Below are 19,095 nucleotides of genomic sequence, written 5' to 3'. Positions count from 1 at the left end.
ATAAAAAAGATCCTTGGATCCACACAGATTTTTTCACTCACCCAAGTATATGTAAATTTGAAGATTCTGGAGAATTTTTACCACTTTTAACTTTTTTGTTCACTCAGATGGAGGCATTCATGTTAGTGTCCTAATCCTATAAACATTTAGTAGTGTTGAAATTTAAATGTGTTTTATATAAACCATTTGAGCTGCTCATGTCTATAAGATTGTACTTAGCTGTTTGAAGGACCAGAAGGGTTATTAAGAATTGTAAATTTAATTTATTTGCTTAGTTTATTTATTTTTCATTCTATGACCAAATGTAGCTATTCTTCAGTGAAAACAAATAGGAATCTTAAAACAAATTGAAAATCAGTCTTGTGTAGCTCAGAAATTATTGTACTTTTTCAAAAGGATAATATATGTAATATATTTCACAATCTAAAATAAGCATTTTTGCTAATATCATAGAATCATAGCATGCCAGGTTGGAAGGGACCTGAAGGATCACCTGGTCCAACCTTTCTTGTCAAAAGCACAGTCTAGGCAAGATGGCCCAGCACCCTGTCATCCGAATCTTAAAAGTGTACAATGTTGGGGAAAATAATGATGAAAATTATTTTAATCTCTAAATTCCCTCTAATTATTTTTTATCTTTACTATGGGGTGTACCATCTTACTGTTTGTTTATTGCAGCCATATTTGTTTCACACCCAGTGATGTTAAAAGTAAGAATTAGTTACATGATATTGTTACTGTGATTTACAGTTGGTAGAATTCCTAATTCCTTTGGTCCTTTATGTTGAACAGTTCAGGCCGTGGTACTTGCCTTGATAATGAGCCTCCCAAGCGTGAATTTCTTTATCCAGCTGTGGCCCCAGGGCAGGTGTATGATGCTGATGAACAGTGTCGCTTCCAGTATGGAGCAACATCTCGCCAATGTAAATATGGGGTAAGAAGTCTTAATCCTTTTGCTGTGTTCTGCTTAGTCATTTGTATATATTCCTTTATAACATAAATATTTAATTAGATGCAGTATTGGGTTACAGATTTCTGATAGCATACTGTCTGGTGCCATCATATGTAAGCAAAGGGTACATTTTAATCCTTATGCTGCATCTTTTGCTTGAGTCATTTGTGTGTACTGTTACACCAAAATGTGTGGGTTACAATGAGCTGGAGAAGCATTCTTTAATTTTAGGGGAAAAAAGGAGTCCAGAACACTTGATCCTGCTCCTTGTAAAGTATACTACAGAATTTTAGCTGATTTCAGTTAAATGAGATCAGGTTCATGTTGTATTAATCTTAAAACATGAAGTCTGTTGTGTTGACTTTAACCATTCAATTTAAAGCTACATTTTGAAGTTACTTTTGTACTTGTATTGATTTGTCAGGTCTGTTTGTTTTTATTTTAATTTCTTTTTGCTGGCATTGAGTTTATTGTTTCTCACATTGTTCAGATCCCTTTTTTTAAAAGGACAATAATTGGTTATGGGAGCAGGAACATGAAGCTAGATAGCTGAATGGAATACTGAATAGCTAAGTACTAGCAAAGCTTTGGCTGCAAGTAAAGAAATTTACAGTATAAATAAAAACCTACACACTTAGGCCATTATGCAATAAATTTATAAATATTACTTCAAATCTTGCAGCCTGAAGTATGTAGTAAAATGATACATTCTGCTGTACTTGTCATCAAATAATCAGCTGAGACTAAATTAAATAAACCTTGAAAACATATCTAGTGGTTTAAATTTACATATATTTTTATAATGTTTTAATTATTATTCAAATATGACAGTGTAACCATTGAATTTACTCTATTCACTTCTCTAAAGGCTAGCTACAAAGAAAGTCCATTTTTAATATTCTTGGTATGATAAATACAATATTATTCTTAGGATGCCTCTTTGGCAGACCTCATTGTGCAAAGGTTTTATAAGCTATATGTAGTTGGTTGACTAGCTCACTGGATCTTCTATTCCTGATCCATCATCAAACCTCTTTTGGCCTTCATTGTTCCTCTTTAAGTTCTCACTTCCCACCAGTGTTCTTTAAGGGCCCTTTTTCCTATCACTACATCCAAGGCATAACCCTTTCCCCCCCCCCATTTTTTTCTTACAATTTCTCACCACACACACTATTTTCAGACTAAGGAAATCTGCAGGTATGTAATCCATGATTTATAGCACAGTCTTTGGCATATATTGCATTTCAAATTAAACTGGAAAGTTAATAATGTGCAAAACCAGGCTTTTCTACATGTAGGGGGGGTGGAGGTGTTCTTTTTTTTCTTTACCTCTCCAAACTCTGTTAAACTATGTAATCATTGTTGTGATGATCTTGCTGCATATTACACTTCTGTTCTTAAACCAGTCTCTAAAATGCAAACAATTGGAAGTAATGAAGATGTAGGTAATCTTGGCTTTATGTGTTCTGCTTTCTTTTTGTTTAAAAGTTTTTGTTGGGATTCCCTTATAGTTACAGAAAAGAGGTTGACACTTAATTGAGGCAATAGTTAAAAGTAGTTAAGTCTTCATGTGACATTACCAGTCCTGTGAATTGATATAGTGTATTGTATTCCATTGGTGTGCCATCAGTGTGAGCATGACTTATAAGCATTTCTGAACACACACACCCACCCCCCTTTTAATAATTGGATTCAGACTGTATATATTTATATAACAGATTATTGTAGAACTCTGGTAATATCCACTCTAAGAAATTATATGCATTTAAAATAATGTCAATAATTAAAAATATTATCTGCCATAGCCATAATTATTTGAAAATGCTGTCATGATGATTATGATCATAACGATTTCAAGTGATAATTTTGAAAGGAAAAAAATAATCTTTGCAAGCTGATAGTGCAGATCGAAAATATCCACACAAGAAAGATCTATTCATATGTGAAAGGGTTTTTAGAACTGAGTAGTGGAACTAGGTCTAAATACCAGGAAAAGTTGAATACTCTGTTCTACAATTTCAATATCAAAAGTAAACAGTCAGTGCTTTGGATGTACCTATTTGATGTACTATTCACATGAAGATGCCATAGTTCATTGATCTTATTCTAACAGACACATGTGCAACTATGAATGGAAAAACAGTAAAAATCCCTAATTGGCAGCAGACCTAATTCATATACTAACTCCTTTCTAGCACTTCTTTCAGAACTTTCTATTTGAAGTGCCTGGTAAAAAAAGGGGATAGAGTAGGTTTTCCAATGTGGGATTTTGACAAGCGAGGGGAAGCACGCGGCCGACTCAATATGAGTGATAAAGCAAGCTTCAATTTATTACGGCGCGATTATGTCTTATATACAGTTCCAGTTAATTATGCCTACAAATCATCTGCTGATTGGCTAAGCTCTAAAGGATTACACTTTCATACGTCCTCCTATTTGCGGTTTCTGCGGATAGCTAACTACATATATTTTTTTTTCTCTCTTATCTATGTGAATTCCTCAAAGTTATTTACAAGGTCAGCATAACCTTATCTCTCTTCCCTTATTAGCAAGCCTGGTAATTTTCCATTTTTAGCAAGCCTGGTAATTTTCCATTTCTAGCAAGTCTGGTAATTTCTCGCTGCGGCCTAGCTTGGTTCACTCCAGACTTATGTCAAAAAGCTGTATCACACAGTCCTTCTATGGAACCGTGGCCGTTCTCTTTCGTCCATTCTGCAACAGGATTTAGTGTCCCAGAGGTAAATAAATTCTAAACCAAAGGGAAATCTCAGAGAAAATTGCTTGCCTTTTTCTCTTGCTCATGTTCTTTACTGATTTATGATGATGAGGCATGACAAGAGAAACAGTTGCACTCTCAAATCAAAGGCAAAGAAATTACAAGTCTCCTTTTGGCTCTGATATAGCTGTAGAGATAGTTGGTCTTTTTAAAGTAACTTGGAAAATCTTCATGTTCTTTCTGCTTTGGAATTTTGTCCTAATGTCTTATTAACCTTTAGGAAAAGTACCTCTTTCAACCATCTAGCTTTGATGTTCGTCTGTATTCATTGCCTTTTCTCCCCTATTTCCTCATCCATTCCCTCTGTATGTTTATTTTAAACTGTTGCTTTTGATCATATATTAGGTCCTAATCCTGCAAAGGATTTTGCACATTTAAGTACATGAAGCCTTTCTCACTTGTGAACTTGAAGTTAAATACCTGGAGTGGTGTTTGAATGATTAAGACATCAGAACTAAAGTACTAAAGGGACTGCAAGGATCTGCTTTTTTTTGTGTGTTTACTGTCAAGGAGCCAATTTCACCTTGAAAGGAGTTCTTTGGTAGTTGTACTGATACTGTTGTGAGTACTAGACCTAATTAAACATTTTAGTCACTTATGGACAAAACTGTTTCAGCAAAAACATTGTGACTATTGGTCATACTTCCCTATACCATTCAGCACATGAAGTTGGACAAGAATTCAGAGAGATGCTTTAGCTCTTTGAGCTAAAAAACTAAGACTACATGTTTGCAAGAAGACAGCCATCTTTCTAATGTCACATGTGTATTGTTCTTTATACTATACTTTCCACCATCTCTGATACAGGGGCAATTTTAAAGAATTTAGGTGAAGAAACAGATACTTTGAATAAAGAATGGCAATGTCTTTAGATACTTAAAATATTTCATTTTTAGGGTACGCTTTTTGATTCAGGATAACATTAAATTTATGACTTCCAGTGAGCTAAATGGTAATGGTGGAAATTTCACCATAAAATACTGATGCATAGCTTTTTCTTAAAGGCAGTACATGCTTTCAAGTATCTTACTGGATTCACTGCAGTGGGAGATTTTGAGGTTATTTGGAACAGTGCTAGTTCCTGTTCTTTTATGTAGGTACTAGATATGCTATATCTTCTAGGGTGATGCAATGTGAATTCTCTGCTGATTGTTAGGTGTGGCTAAGTTCTTCTCTGCTCTGTTTGTGTCAGTTCCCCTGAAAGTTCAGAAACTTTCAGTCCTTTTATTTAGGTGAGAGTAAGGAGAACTTATTTCATTGACTCCTTATCTCCTTAACCTTTGAGCATCTGCCTAATAACAGTTGGCTGTTGGCTGTCTCTGGGTTAACTCAGGAAAAAATTCCAATCTTGACTTTGAATTTCTCTGTTTTATGAGTTTAAATAATACCTGGAATATGCCTGACTGTAACTTACAGATTTTGTGGTTCAAAATAATGCTTTGCTGTAGAGCTGGTCCCCACATTTTTAGGTCAGAGGCTAAAACCTCAGACATTTTAATAGTTAATACTTATGCATTATTGATATTGCTGTGGTATATTTTATGATCTGTGAAGCTATTGCAAACTAGCATGGATTTCAGAGAGAGTGCCCAACAACTCTTTGGTATATTTTTTTGCATTAAAATGCAAAATCATCATTGGTATCAATAAATACTTTGAGTAGAGGGATAAGGGGACAAAGTTTCCTTTCCTTTGCATACATGGCTTCCCTGAAATCAGCAGGGCCAATCCATTTGTATTTCACATTAGAGTTTAACACATCAGGTAATGTATTTTAGCTGATGACAGGTAGTGCTCTTCTTTGTCATGGTCTTATACTTGCAATTAAGTTCCTCAGTTAGTTTGCCAAGAAAAATAGCTTAAAACTCAAATACTAGTTTTTATTCACATTTTGTTAGTGTGTTTTGGAGGACAGATAGAGTTCAAGCTATAAACTTACTGCTTGTAAACAGGCAGAATGAAAAAGGACAAGGAGTCCTCCTGCTACCTTCAGTAGCTCCCTTGCACTATTTGTCTCTAGGAAGCTTTTAATGAATTATGAGGAGTGGCCATAAAGTTAATTACCATTAATAGAAAGTTTCTGAGAAAGTGTCAACTACAGAAATACAGGACATGCAGTTGTCATGCCTTCACTGCTTCCTAGTTTCCCACATGCCAGTTCAGAGACAGAATAGTGTAACTGAATTAGTAATGAGCAAAAAAAACCAGCATATGGTCAGCTAACTTTTAAATCCAGGAAACAAATTGATATACACAACAGTTCTACAATATTTCTTAGAAAAAAAATAATCAGGCAAAATAGCCTGAATTACAATTGACCCTTGTAATCGGGTGATGCAAATTTTAATGTTAGTGTATGATGTTAGTAAGGTCCTGCACCTAGGGAGGAACAACCCCATGCACCAGTACAGGCTAGGGATTGACCTGCTGGAAGGCAGCTTTGCAGAGAAGGCCCTGAGAGTTCTGGTGGACAGCAAGTTGCCCATGAGCCAGTAGTGTGCCCTTGTGGCCAAGAAGGCCAATGGGATCCTGGGGTGCATTAGGAGGAGTGTGGCCAGCAGGTTGAGGGAGTTTTATCTTCCCCCTCTACTCTGCCCTGGTGAGGTCGCATCTGGAGTACTGTGTCCAGTTCTGGGCTCCCCAGTTCAAGAGAGACAGGGAACTACTGGAGGAGGGTCCAGCAAAGGGCTACAAAGACGATTAGGGGACTGGAACATCTCCCTTGTGAGGAAAAGCTGAGGGAGCTGGGCCTGTTTCGCCTGGAGAAAAGAAGACTGAGAGGGGATCTTACCAATGTCTACAAATATCTTAAGGGCAAGTGTCAAGAGGATGGGGCCAGGCTCTTTTCAGTAGTGCCAAGCAGCAGGGCAAGGGTCAATGGGCACAAACTGCAACATAGGAAGTTTCATCCGAATATGAGGAAAAGCTTCTTTACTTTGAGGGTGCCAGAGCACTGGAACTGCCCAGAGAAGCTGTGGTGTCTCCTTCTCTGGAGACATTCAAAACCCGCCTGCATGCGGGTTTTCCTCTTTCTGAATCATAAAGTGGTTTAAAATCCTTTTTGTATATTTTTTAAACAAGTTCTCATAGTCCCCTTTCTTCTTTCCTAGGACTGTCTTGTCTCCAAACCCTCTTTCCCTCCCTCCCCCTCTCCCCCCCCAAGAGACATAGACATAATACGAATGTACCTAGATCTTATAAAAGTTGTTTAAAAAGTGCAAGGGGAAGCCAGTGAACAAAGCAGGAGTGTAGTAGATGATTATAGAATCAATAATGAGCTTCCAGATACTGGAATGTGGTTGGAATAAAGATGGGATAGATTGCATGGGTTTGAAAGGGAAGATGCTACTTGGAGGTGATTGACCTTGTAGGGATTCTGTAGTTTCCATAAGGTTCACATAAGCACCCAATATTTAGGAAAGAATGCTGATAACTTAATATGAATGTACAACCTAAGCTTCAGATTCTATTTCACATTCTTTCAGCATGTTGTGATTCATAACATGATGCACCACTTAATGAGCGTTTAGGAATGGAGCAGTAAAATGGTTATTTTTGGGTGCTTATCTGAACTAAACTTTGAACCTTCTGAAGTTCACCCATAATTATAATTAACCTAGTTTTAATCGTGTTGCCATCAGTATTTCAGCAATGAGTCTGAAATACTCTAGGTTGATGCTTTTAGATTCACGCTTGTTATTTTTATGCTCTGTTTTAGCAAATGCTCATCAAGAGGTACAGCATATTATAGATGAAATGTGCTGAAGTAACATAAAATCCTGATTAACATTTTAAAATTTCATGGAGGGGGAGAAAGGAAAATGCCCAAGTTATCATAGTTTAATATGCATTGTGAATATACTTCCCACCTCTTTATTTATTTATTTAATTATGGGCCAAACTGCTAACTTTTGTTGGAGTCTTTCATTAGTGTTGAAAACATTAAGAACAGCACAGCAATTTGATCTTTGCTCATATTACCGAGTTTTCATTGTGCTGTATTGTTACAATTCATGATGATTATGATATAGGATGCTTAGATGTTACATAATGTGAAATGCCTATGTGTAACTCTGCATGACACAACAAAAAGAGGCTCCATCATTGATAACACTTAGTCAAAAAGAGGATAATTTTATTTGCTGTCTTTTTTCTCTAGATGGGTTCAACTTATACAAACATCTGAATTCCAAATTGAAGTCATGGAGCCCTAAGATACACCATTACAAGTTGTCATCTATCTTGTGACAGGCCTCAGCTTCAGTTTGTTTCCTGGATTTTAAAAACACTTTCCCTTGTCTGCTTTACAAATTAATAGTTATTAAATCTACGCACTTGGAGACTGACTTTGAGGTCATTGATTAATTTTCAGATTATGCTTCTTTCTCTTGGTGTCAGTAAATTATTTACACAAATTTAATGTTGGCAAAAGATATGTTAGCTTCATCTTATGTCCACCAATGAAGAAAAGACTACCATAAAGGGTCACCTTATGTTTGTTGGTGGTTGGGTGTGGGGTGGGTGTGTATGCACACATGTGTTCCTGTGTGAAAAAAAGCAGTATACTTTCTACTAGTGATTTTTGGCCTAACCTTTCCAGGGCAGCTGCTCATATATTTTTAAGACTGGCTTATTAAAAGCAGCTGCTTAAAGATGATACTGATAGGATAGTGGTAATAAGGAAATATCTCAAATTTCCAGGTATAGGGCTGAGCTGGAGAATAGAAAGCTTTATACACCTTAGAATAATTTCTCTGTTAACTTTTCAAAATCAGCTGAAAATAAAAAACACATAGCCATAGTAGTACCTGGTATAATTCCATTTTCATTTAATGAAATAAGAGCAGAGATGGATTTTCCACTTCTTTTTAGATATCTTATTTTTTTTCAAATGACTATTAATATTATTTTTAATTTCATGTACAGGCTGATGGAGAATTTACTTCAAATTCTACTCTTTTAAGTGCAAAGCAGCAGGGGAAAATAAACAACTTTTTAAATAAGTGTAGCTGTGCTTAAAAGAAATTACAAAAATACATTCTTTCATTATTTTAGTTAATAAGTTCTCTGTGTTTCGCATAGTTTTCCATAAGGAAATATTCTGTTGATTTTAAGATATTGTATGTCTGTCTCAGACAGAACTCCTTTCTGATATAAGCAAGAGTCTTTTGCTCAGATATTAATAATATGATACAGCCCATAGTAATTTTACATTACTTTTGTCTTTATGGATTTACTGAGGCAAACTCCTGCTGAAATCAAGGTCTGAATAAGGACTACCAGACTATGTCAGTAATAATATCTAGTTTTGATGTAGTGCTTTTCATTCTATCTCCCAAAGCAATTTAGGAAGAAGGAAACTATTTTTCTCATTTTATGTAGTACGGACTTGAGCTGATATGCTTAGAATCATCCTACAAACAGATGAATGACTAAAATAGTTTTGGAGTGCTGTATCCATTAATTCACACAGTTCAGCTGATTATTTTTTTGGAACTACAATGTCTTGGAGATGTTAGTTCTGTGAATTTGGCGGAGTGTAGTGCCACAAAGAAGCCTGAGTATACAGAAAGAATGCATTTCCTATTGGAAAGAAATTGCTAATTTGTGGATATGTTAGCCTGGCAATGAAATATGTTTTAATTATTACTTCCCCTTTTATATTAATATATAGATACTGTACTTGTGTAGTCATATCAAAAGTGAAATTCTGCAAGTAAACCCTGGAGCACAAACCAGAATTCTGGATTCAAATTGCCCTGAAATACAGATATTTTCAAATGACAGACTGTCACACAGATCTGACATTTTTGCTTTTGTATATATTGGAATGGTTGAAATCTTTGTTTCTTAATGCAGTTGAATTTTTGGCTTTTCAGAACATTGAACCAAACTTCACAAAGTCAGCACAGCTATTAATTTAAACATTTGTCCTTGATCAGATGCAAAATAAGCACAGAAGTAGAATCATCACAGTCTGACACTTTTCATAGAATCATAGAATGGTTTGGGTTGGAAGGGACCTTTAAAAGTCATCTAGTCCAACCCCCCTGCAGTGAGCAGGGACATCTTCAACTAGATCTTGTTGCTCAGAGCCCCATCCAACCCAGCCTTGAATGTTTCCAGGGATGGGGCATCTACAAACTCTCTGGGCAACCTGTTCCAATGTTTCACCACCCTCACAGTAAAGTTTCTTCCTTATGTCTAGTCTGAATCTACCCTCTTTTAGTTTCAAACCATTACTCCTTGTTTTATCGCTACAAGCCCTACTAAAAAGTTTGTCCCCATCTTTCTTATATAAGCCCCCTTTAAGTATTGAAAGGCTGCAATAAGGTCTCCCATGAGCCTTCTCTTTTCCAGGGTGAACAGCCCCAACTCTCAGCCTTTCCTCATGGGAGAGGTGTTCCATCTCTCTGATCGTTTTTGTGGCCTTCCTCTGGACTCACTCCAACAGGTCCATGTCTTTCCTGTGCTGAGGACCCCACAGCTGGATGCAGTACTCCAGGTGGGGTCTCACCAGAGCAGAGGGGCAGAATCATTTCCCTCAACCTGCTGGCCACATTTCTTTCGATGCACCCCAGGATACAATTGGCCTTCTGGACTGCGAGCGCGCATTGCAGGCTCATGTCCAATTTTTCATCCATCAGTACCCCCGAGTCTTTCTCCGCAGGGTTTCTCTCAATGTCTTCATCCCCCAGCCTGTATTGATACCAGGGGTTGCCCCGACCCGGGTGCGGGACCTTGCACTTGGCCTTGTTGAACCTCATGAAGTTCACATGGGGCTACTTCTCAAGCTTGTCCAGGTCTCTCTGGATGGCATCCAGTCCCTCAGGCATGTCAACCACACCACTCAGCTTGGTGTCATCTGCAAACTTACGGAGGGTGCACTCAATCCTGCTTTATGTGTCATTGATGAAGATATTAAACAGTACTAGTCCCAATACGAACCCCTGAGGGACACCACTTGCCACTGATCTCCATCTGGACGTTGAGCCGTTGACCACTACTCTCTGGATGAGACCATCCAGCCAATTCCTCATCCACCGAACAGTCTACCCATCAAATCCATCTCTCTCCAATTTAGAGAGAAGGATGCTGGGGAAGGCCATGTCAAAGGCCTTACGGAAGTCCAGATAGACAACATCTGTAGCACTTCCCTTGTTCACTGATGTAGTCACTCCATCCTAGAAGGCCACTAGGTCGGGTCAGGCAGGACTTGCCCTTGGTGAAGCCATGCTGGCTGTCTCAAATAAATGTGAAATTTGTAATCTAGTTAAAGAGATTTTTCAAGAATCTTTGTGATGTATCTTCTGTGCTTTCCTTGTTCTATTTGATATTTTAAACCATATGTTTTATTTGTGAATGTGTATCTTAATCAAAAAATGTTATCAGCTGAGTGGCAAAAGTGTTTTATTCAGATTAAAGTAAATACTGTTTTCATTTCTTCAACAAAAAATTCTAATTTGAAAAGTAAGAGAGTCTACATTGGCTGCAGGTATGCTTTTACAAGTGGCAATTTTTCTCCTAAAAAGAGGCTCAAGAATGTCAGTTTATTCCATGACATGCTCAAGTTTTCATAGAGCCCTCCACCAAATGGGAATTGGTGCATAACAATATAATGCAATAGCTTAGGCCTAATTGTCAAAAATTGGATGGAAGCTCCAGAAATTATCAGTACTCATTCCTCATAAATTCGGACCATTCTAAATATGGTATGTTTTTAATGGATTTTTAAAAAGATATCTTGCTTTACCAATCATGACACTAAATATACTGTATATATCAGTCCTGCAAGAATGGCACCATCTGATTTTAAACTTGGAAAATAATTTTGCATTATTCAAGAAAACCTTGTACTGTTGAACTGTTACTGCAGCTGCTAGTGAATAATGTATAAATAAATCCATGTCTATATACAGTACAATGCAAGAAACGTGACTCTTAGGGTAAAACTTAACAGTTGTTCCGGTTGAGATGTATAGAAGAGATAGGCTAGGTGCCAGATACTCATTCATTTCCTCAAAGAAATAATTAGGGGGGGAGGGGGGGGACACCTAATAAATTTTATTTGCTCACACTTTCTTTTCCTTTTTGCTCTTTGTACCAAGGTTCAGCTATAGAACCTGTACAAGAATTATTTGTAGGGTATGATTTCAAGCAGCTGTTAAATAAAATGCAGTAGTAATGACTATCATAAGATCATTTAAAAAATCTGAGTATCTGTCCAATTTTCAAAAAACCTTAAAAATAGAAAATATCTATAAGCAGTTTTTGAACTCTTACACAGATCACAAAATAATACAAAGGTTATAATGTAAGTCAGTTCCTATAAAAAAAAAACACTTCTGGTTCCATTCTGCATACATAGCCCAATCCCCAGGCAACTCAAGTGACTGAAAGATTTCCAAAATGTTCAGCCAACTTTGAATCACACCTATATTATGAATTTCAACCCTTAGATAGTTTTAACAATGAATCTCTAATGTCAACATAACTGACTTAATATAAATTATTGAATAATAAATACAATAATGAATATGTATTGAGTAAATCTGCAAACCAAATGTGAAAATATTGTAGGAAAAAAGATTATTTGAAAAAAACCTGTGTTTGTTTAACACTGACAACTTAGGGAAATAGGATAGGTTAAATCATTTATGAAATATCAGCCACAAATCTAAAAAGCCTAAAGGAAATATTTTAGTACGTAGCTCAGTTTGTACTAAGTACACATGGACTGGTTTAGCATGTGTTAAAGAAGATGAGAGCAAGTAGTCTGAGCTCAGAAATTTTTTTGTTTAAAATAAATGAAACAAAAATAAATGTTGCCGTTTCATATTTCAAAACTAATAGTATCCTTTTACCGTGGAATTTTAAGGCAGATAACAACAGTCATGGAGCTACTGCAGCACATCTGAAGACCACATTGTAAACACTAAAATATACTAAGTCCAGTATTAGCACTAATCAAGAAAAAAATAACTATAAAACATTACTTGCATGACAGGTATGAAAAACATATTCCTGTAGTCTACAATTTGATGCTTCCAGAATTTTTTGGCAGAATATTCTTAGGTAAAATATTGTGCCTTTGAAATTGCTTCAGAGTATTTCAAAACCATCTATAGATTTATCTCTCCAGCCCAGTTCTTATAGTCTCTGCTCAAAACAATTTGTGTATACACGTGTGTATGAGGACTGGAACTAATTTTAGGCCATTATTCTGATTAACTTCTGCCTTCTTTCCTAGGAAGTGTGTAGAGAGCTTTGGTGCCTCAGCAAAAGTAACCGCTGTGTCACCAACAGCATTCCAGCAGCTGAAGGTACTCTTTGCCAAACAGGGAGCATTGAAAAGGGGGTGAGTACATATAATTTATTGTTTAAAGACTACAGGAAGAAAGAACTAGAAAATTAAACTCCTTATGAGAAAGTATAACAGTTCAAAAAGAGTTATATAGTTTAGAATACATTTGCATCTTAATGGAAATGTCCTACAGAATTTATTTAACAACTATTTTATATATGTAATTTAATAAAACATTTATCCTTGCTACAAAATTCTATAGCCTGCATAAAAAAAATCCTGTTACATACTCTCTGTATATTTATTAGTTTTATTATTATTAAAATTTATAGCATTATTCCATAATGGACTGTTAAACTCTGAAAATGTGTAACATAGATCTAGAGCCTGAACTCTGTTTTGTATAGAAGATAAACAAAAAATTAATTCCTTCAGATGTAAGCTGAATCATACAAGCATATAGAAAAAAAGTTGCCTTAATAAATGGGGTTTCTAAAGGCCCATATTTCCCAGTGACCATTCTATTTTGACTTTGAATTATTCCTTTAATATTCAGTTATACTTGCATAACCGTTTAGCTTGAAAGGATTTTGCTATGCAGTCAGATAAGCTTTCCTACCTAACAGTAAAGTATGGAAAGTCAGTGTTGCAATAGATAAGCCTAGTGCTTCTGCATTTGTCTGAACATTTGAATTTGGATTTTAAAACGTTGACTGTATATTAATCAGTAGTTTCAGACAAAATTCTGAAAATGAGGTTTAGATTAAGAAGAATAGTAAGAGTGTTTCTCAATTACGAGGCAAAATCTATACAGATCTTAAAGAGGAGAGAAAAATATTTTAATTATTAATTTAGAGGATACATATTGGGGAAAAAAGTTAATTCCATATACCTCTTTTCAAGATAATACATTTTATGCAGGTTTTTAGGAAGTGAAGAGAACTTACTATATTAAAACAATTTCCAGTATCTCTCCAAGATTTGCTGCATCCATCTGTCCTTAAGATTTACTGCTCCAGATTGGATTTTTTTCCTAACAATGACTATTGTCATCTGTTGTCTGTTCTGACTCTTCCCATGCTAGCTGGAGTAGCTTCAACAAAGATTACACTGCATTTTGACTTGCAATCTGATGTTTAAATAAAAAGAATAAAAGCTTTTGGGCAGCTGTTAGAGTTTATTAATCCTTGCTGACAGCTTAATTCAGGATCCATGGCATAGTGTCATTCTGATGGTTTTTCCATGCTGAGTTTGGAAATGTTGGTAAACCATGTTAAATAAATTAATTGAAGGGATCACTTTAAAAAAATAGAGTTCTTAGACTTAGTCAATGAAAATAGAGAGACCTTCACATTCTACCAAAAATGTTACCTTTAATTAGAGTAATAGAAAATGCTAGGAGCCCTACTCAACAGTCTAGGTTTATTTTGGAACCACCACTCCTTGTCAATGACAAGAAGCAATTTACCTCAATTTATATTTTTTTAAACCGTGAGACTACAGTGAACATGATGAGATGCTTTAAAATGCTATTGCTGTGTCCATTTGCCAGAGGCTTTAATCAGTTTGCTCTCTACAAAATATCTTTTCCAGTCATCAGTATCTTGTTCCATCATTATATTTTAGAGGGTAATGAGAGAAATGGTTTTGTTTCTGTAAACTGCAGCTTCAAAGTTTCCTGTAAATTTATATTTCCTGATAGCAAAAAAATCTGAAAACACAAGTTCTTTCAGAATATGTATTTCTCTTCACCACACGCTAAGGAGAAAATAATAGGCTACAATTCTGTAACACTTTATTATTATTATAACATTTATATTGCAGTCACTCCTAAAGACCACAACCAAATTAGGCCCTATTTTGCTGGGCTCTGTCCAAATATATAATAAATTACGTTCTCTGCTCTAAATGCCTAACAAGATCCCAGAGTACTTTATCATATTTGGAGGGTCAATTTCTGCTTTTAGTTACACTGATGTAAATTTGGTGTAACTATTAGCTCAAAGGAAAATTTGATGCACTGTGCATTAATGTCTTATTGGCAGAGTTGGGAGGGATTTCTATGATTAAAATTGCCTAACACTCTATTATAAAACCTTCTTTCAGTTCCTTATATAAACATGCCAAACTTTAACTCTTTGGGTTGAAATTGTCCACAGTAGATGTCTGCCTATGCCTGAAGGGTTTTAGAGTGTTTTCCATAAATGTTACTCAGCTGTTTTCTGCATAGAGGGAAAGAGAATAGAGTGGGTGTTTGCTACTGACAGAACTTGTACATCTATTCTGTTTTGAAGCTTTAACATGTTCATGCTTTGGTGAAGGGTTTTTCATATCATCCGGGTTCAAAAAGGTGCACTTTTTCCTAATCTTGCAATAATAATTTAAAATATACATGAAGCTTCTCTCTGGTCATTTATACCCAGAGATGTGTTTGTGGAGGTAAACTAACTGATAGATTTAAAAATACTCTGATGAGGAAATAGTGCATATAAAACAAAAAGACAAAATTGATAGGAATGTTTATTTTTGTCTTTGAATTTAAAGTAATAAAAAAGTAACCTTTTCTAGCATCATTGTATAGACTCACGCTAGGGAGGGATGCTAACAAGGGAAAAACTTGCAAAAAAGTGAAAAGTGTGCTGAAAGCACAGTTTAAGTAGCTATATCATGTGGTGACCTAAATTAAAGTTATTACTGGACATTAAGTTTCCTTACAAAATAATTATAGAAGCACTGGTTGAAAATCCATTGTTTAAGATGAGATGGCAGTTTTCCTCACTATTACAGTAATTGCTGTATGAGTTTTGTAAATGCATACTGTTGTAAATCTTAGTTCTGTTAAACAGCTAAAATTCATATAAAAAGTGATCTCAAATATGCCATAATGTAGTAGTTTGGTTTATTGTTAATAATCTGTAGAAGAAAATTCCCAGTCTGCTCACATCAATTCACAGGGTTAAAATTTTGTGCACATTTTAGATGTATTCAAATGCATCACCACTGTCCTAATTGAACTAACTGAAAGTTGCTTCAGTGGAAGAGAATTGACATTTCAGTTCTAAATCTTTCATGAAGGGTTGTTCTTTTAAAATAGCTGTCACCTCCTCTTGTATCTTCATATACTGGTTACTCAGTAGTCCTTACCTCATTATAGCAGATTGGGTTGCTATAGTTCATGGCAGAAGCATATTTCTGTAGTCCCATTAGAAATAATGAAGATTTTGGTAATCTTTAATTACTCTGACAGAGATTCTGTGCATCACTGGCCTCTGGTGAAAGATAAATTTTCACTAAAGTGAGCAGTAAGTCCTCAAATTTAACTTCAGTAGAGAAGAAAAAACAGCATTTAGGGAGCTTTTACAGGGAAATATGGGAATGTAGAAGAAAGAAATGTTTGGATGGCAGGAAATTACAGAGCACAGAGGTTTTATACAGCTTTGGAAAAACAAGGCAGGTGAAATGCACCTGCCTATTTTATACAATCATAATATAGAGTTTGGGGGGTTAACTTTAATTCTGAGTGTGTTTCATTTATTAACTTTGATTTTGACATGTTTTTAATATTTATAATGTTTTTTAAATTAAATTATTAGCATACATTTTTACTCTTAGAAGCATTTTAATTTCTAGCTTTTTACTTTAGCATTAGATACCTGATCATGTACTCCTGTGGCCTCTCTAACAGAATGCTTTAAGGAGATTATTGTCTTAGATTAATAAAATCATTATCACTTAATTTATCATTATATTTATAAGAAAACAAAAAATTTTAATCTTTCATGTGTAATTCACATAAATACTTCCTTCTCCATCATAATTGCACTGTTAGAGGCATTGCAAAACACTGTGCCATGTGGTTATATCTGTACTACCTAAAAATATTTGAGTTCACTATACGGACTGCATTATGTGTTATGCAGATATTCAGTGATAGTCTGGATTTAAGAGAAGCTCCGTATATATGAAGGTACGTTCCTCTGACAGATGCCTACTTATTGGCATAAACCTCTGAGTTGTAAATTTAGAACTGCAAGAAGGATAAACCTTCCTTTCCACAGTACAACTCCATGAAATCTTGTGTCCTTGTTTTTTTTCTGAAGAAGGGTGTGGTGGGTTGACAGCTAAGCCCCCCCCAGTCACTCGCTCCCCCCCCCCCCAAGATGGAAGAGAGAATCAACAGCAAAAGTGAGAAAAACTCATGGGTTGAGATAGAGAGGGTTTAGTAAGTGAAAGGAAAAGAAAGAAAAAACAAACAAGAGATGCAAAGGCAATCACTCACCACCCCGCACCAACAGACTGATGCCCAGCCAGTTTCTGAGCAATGGCTACTTTGGAAATACCCCCAGCTTTATTGGTGAGCATGATGTTATAGGGTATGGGATATCCCTTTGGTCAGTTGAGGTCAGCTGTCCCTGCTGTATCCCCTCCACACCTCTTGCCTACCCCCAGCCTACTCACTGGTGCAACAGAGTGAGAAGCAGAGAAAGCCTTGATGCTGTGCAAGCATTGTTCAGCAGTAGCTAAAACATTGGTGTGTTATATGCACTGGTCACAAACCTAAAACACAGCACTAGACTGGCTGCTATGAGGAAAACTGTCCCAACCAGACCTAGTAGAAAAGGCAATGCTTTTTGATCTTGAGATTTAAAATAGTTTGCTTTACATTAATGCTGTTTTGTTTCTCTAACTGATAGAGGATGAGGTTATAAACCGAAATGTGCTGGATTGTAACAGCTGTTTTAAAACACGTACTGCACATACAGAGAAAAAAGAGGAGGATAAAAATGTTTTGAGAAGAAACAAGTATGAATGTGGCTAGAAAAATAATGCTACAGGTTTCACATTAATGTTAAATGGTAGCATGTGTTTATATGCAAAACTACTTTTTATCTAGGTGCATTTGCTCATGATAAGCTACACATTTTATTATTCATTGTTTTAATGTACGTTCTTGAGAGCTTCACACTTACTCTGACATGTTTGACAGTCTAGAAGTACCTTTTTATTAAAAATGAAATTTCTAATGAAAAAATAATTTATTAATTGTCTTTGACTAACTCTGTACAATCCTTGTTCATATCAAACACCTATTAATTCTTTTTTTTCCTGAGTAATGACTGATGGTTAAATTCTCTTTTCAGTTTCTTTCATAAAAATCCAGAGTAATTCAGGTCATTGTGAGTAGCTGCATTTACTTGTTTACATATATCCCAAATTACCAGGACTGATGCTTTAGGTGAGCCTTAGGTCTCAGGATAAGAGAAAACTTGGCTTTGCTGTACTGATTAGCATAAAGTCAACACTGAGTCTTTTAGTAGTGCTTATGGCTGAACAGGGATATGTCTATCTCTCTGTGTCTTCTGTGTATGTCTCAGTGCTTTTTTTCAAATTCATATGGCTGATTTTGACACAGACATCTGGGTTTCTTTTTGGAAAGGATCAATACTGTGTCTATTATGGGAATTCAAGGGAGTTAAACAGCAGATATCCACCTTTTAGAAGTGAAACATGCAGATTCAGGTCACAGTAAACCTGAGGCCATGCTCTACTCTGTCACTTAAGCCAGTAACAGCAAGAAAGGCTTATCTAATTGAGCTACCAGATTCTCAGTAATGCAATAGACACCAGAATGTGGAACAAACTATGGGCTCCAGGTTTATTTCTGAATGATTTAAAAAAGGTTTCTAAGGAAATTATAAACTTATTTTAACAATTAGCTATTGTGTGAATTGTCTGTCATTTTGTATGTCCAATATAAATAACAATATTGCAAAGGTTCAGTGTTTGCATGAATAAAGTACACATGTTCATTCTGTCCCTGAACAAATGGCTAGTCACTATTATATAGTGATTTTCTGTACCATGTCTAATGCCGTGGTGCTACTTTTATTATGTCTGTAGGGTTAGTATAAATTAAGTACTGCAACAAATTCTTCTTCCATTGTAACCTAGTTCAGATTTTTTTTTAAAATGTTAAGGGAATATTTTCTTAAAAATATTATTGGAGGGAATTTTTCATTTTGTGTAATGAAGCCCCTACATGAATCCTAAGTGGAGGGTGTT

General features: G+C 35.7%; 1 protein-coding gene across 5 annotated transcripts in view; it reads left to right on the top strand.

The window, feature by feature from the left end:
* Positions 1 to 19,095, top strand: part of LOC130141961 (A disintegrin and metalloproteinase with thrombospondin motifs 6-like) — a 158,458-nt gene that overhangs the window by 71,129 nt on the left and 68,234 nt on the right. For all 5 annotated transcript variants that reach the window (XR_008819232.1, XM_056323297.1, XM_056323298.1 and 2 more), the window contains 2 exons: positions 793 to 934; positions 12,979 to 13,086. Coding sequence is in view for 4 of the 5 variants with exons in the window: in XM_056323297.1 (XP_056179272.1) it covers positions 793 to 934; positions 12,979 to 13,086 (250 nt within the window). In the remaining variant the exon portion in view is untranslated. The remainder of the gene's footprint in view (positions 1 to 792; positions 935 to 12,978; positions 13,087 to 19,095) is intronic.

The sequence above is a fragment of the Falco biarmicus genome, chromosome W (assembly GCF_023638135.1).
Source record: "Falco biarmicus isolate bFalBia1 chromosome W, bFalBia1.pri, whole genome shotgun sequence".
Lineage (NCBI taxonomy): Eukaryota > Metazoa > Chordata > Aves > Falconiformes > Falconidae > Falco > Falco biarmicus.
Note: the sequence above shows the minus strand (reverse complement) of the source record. Positions and strands in the feature narration are given on the sequence as shown.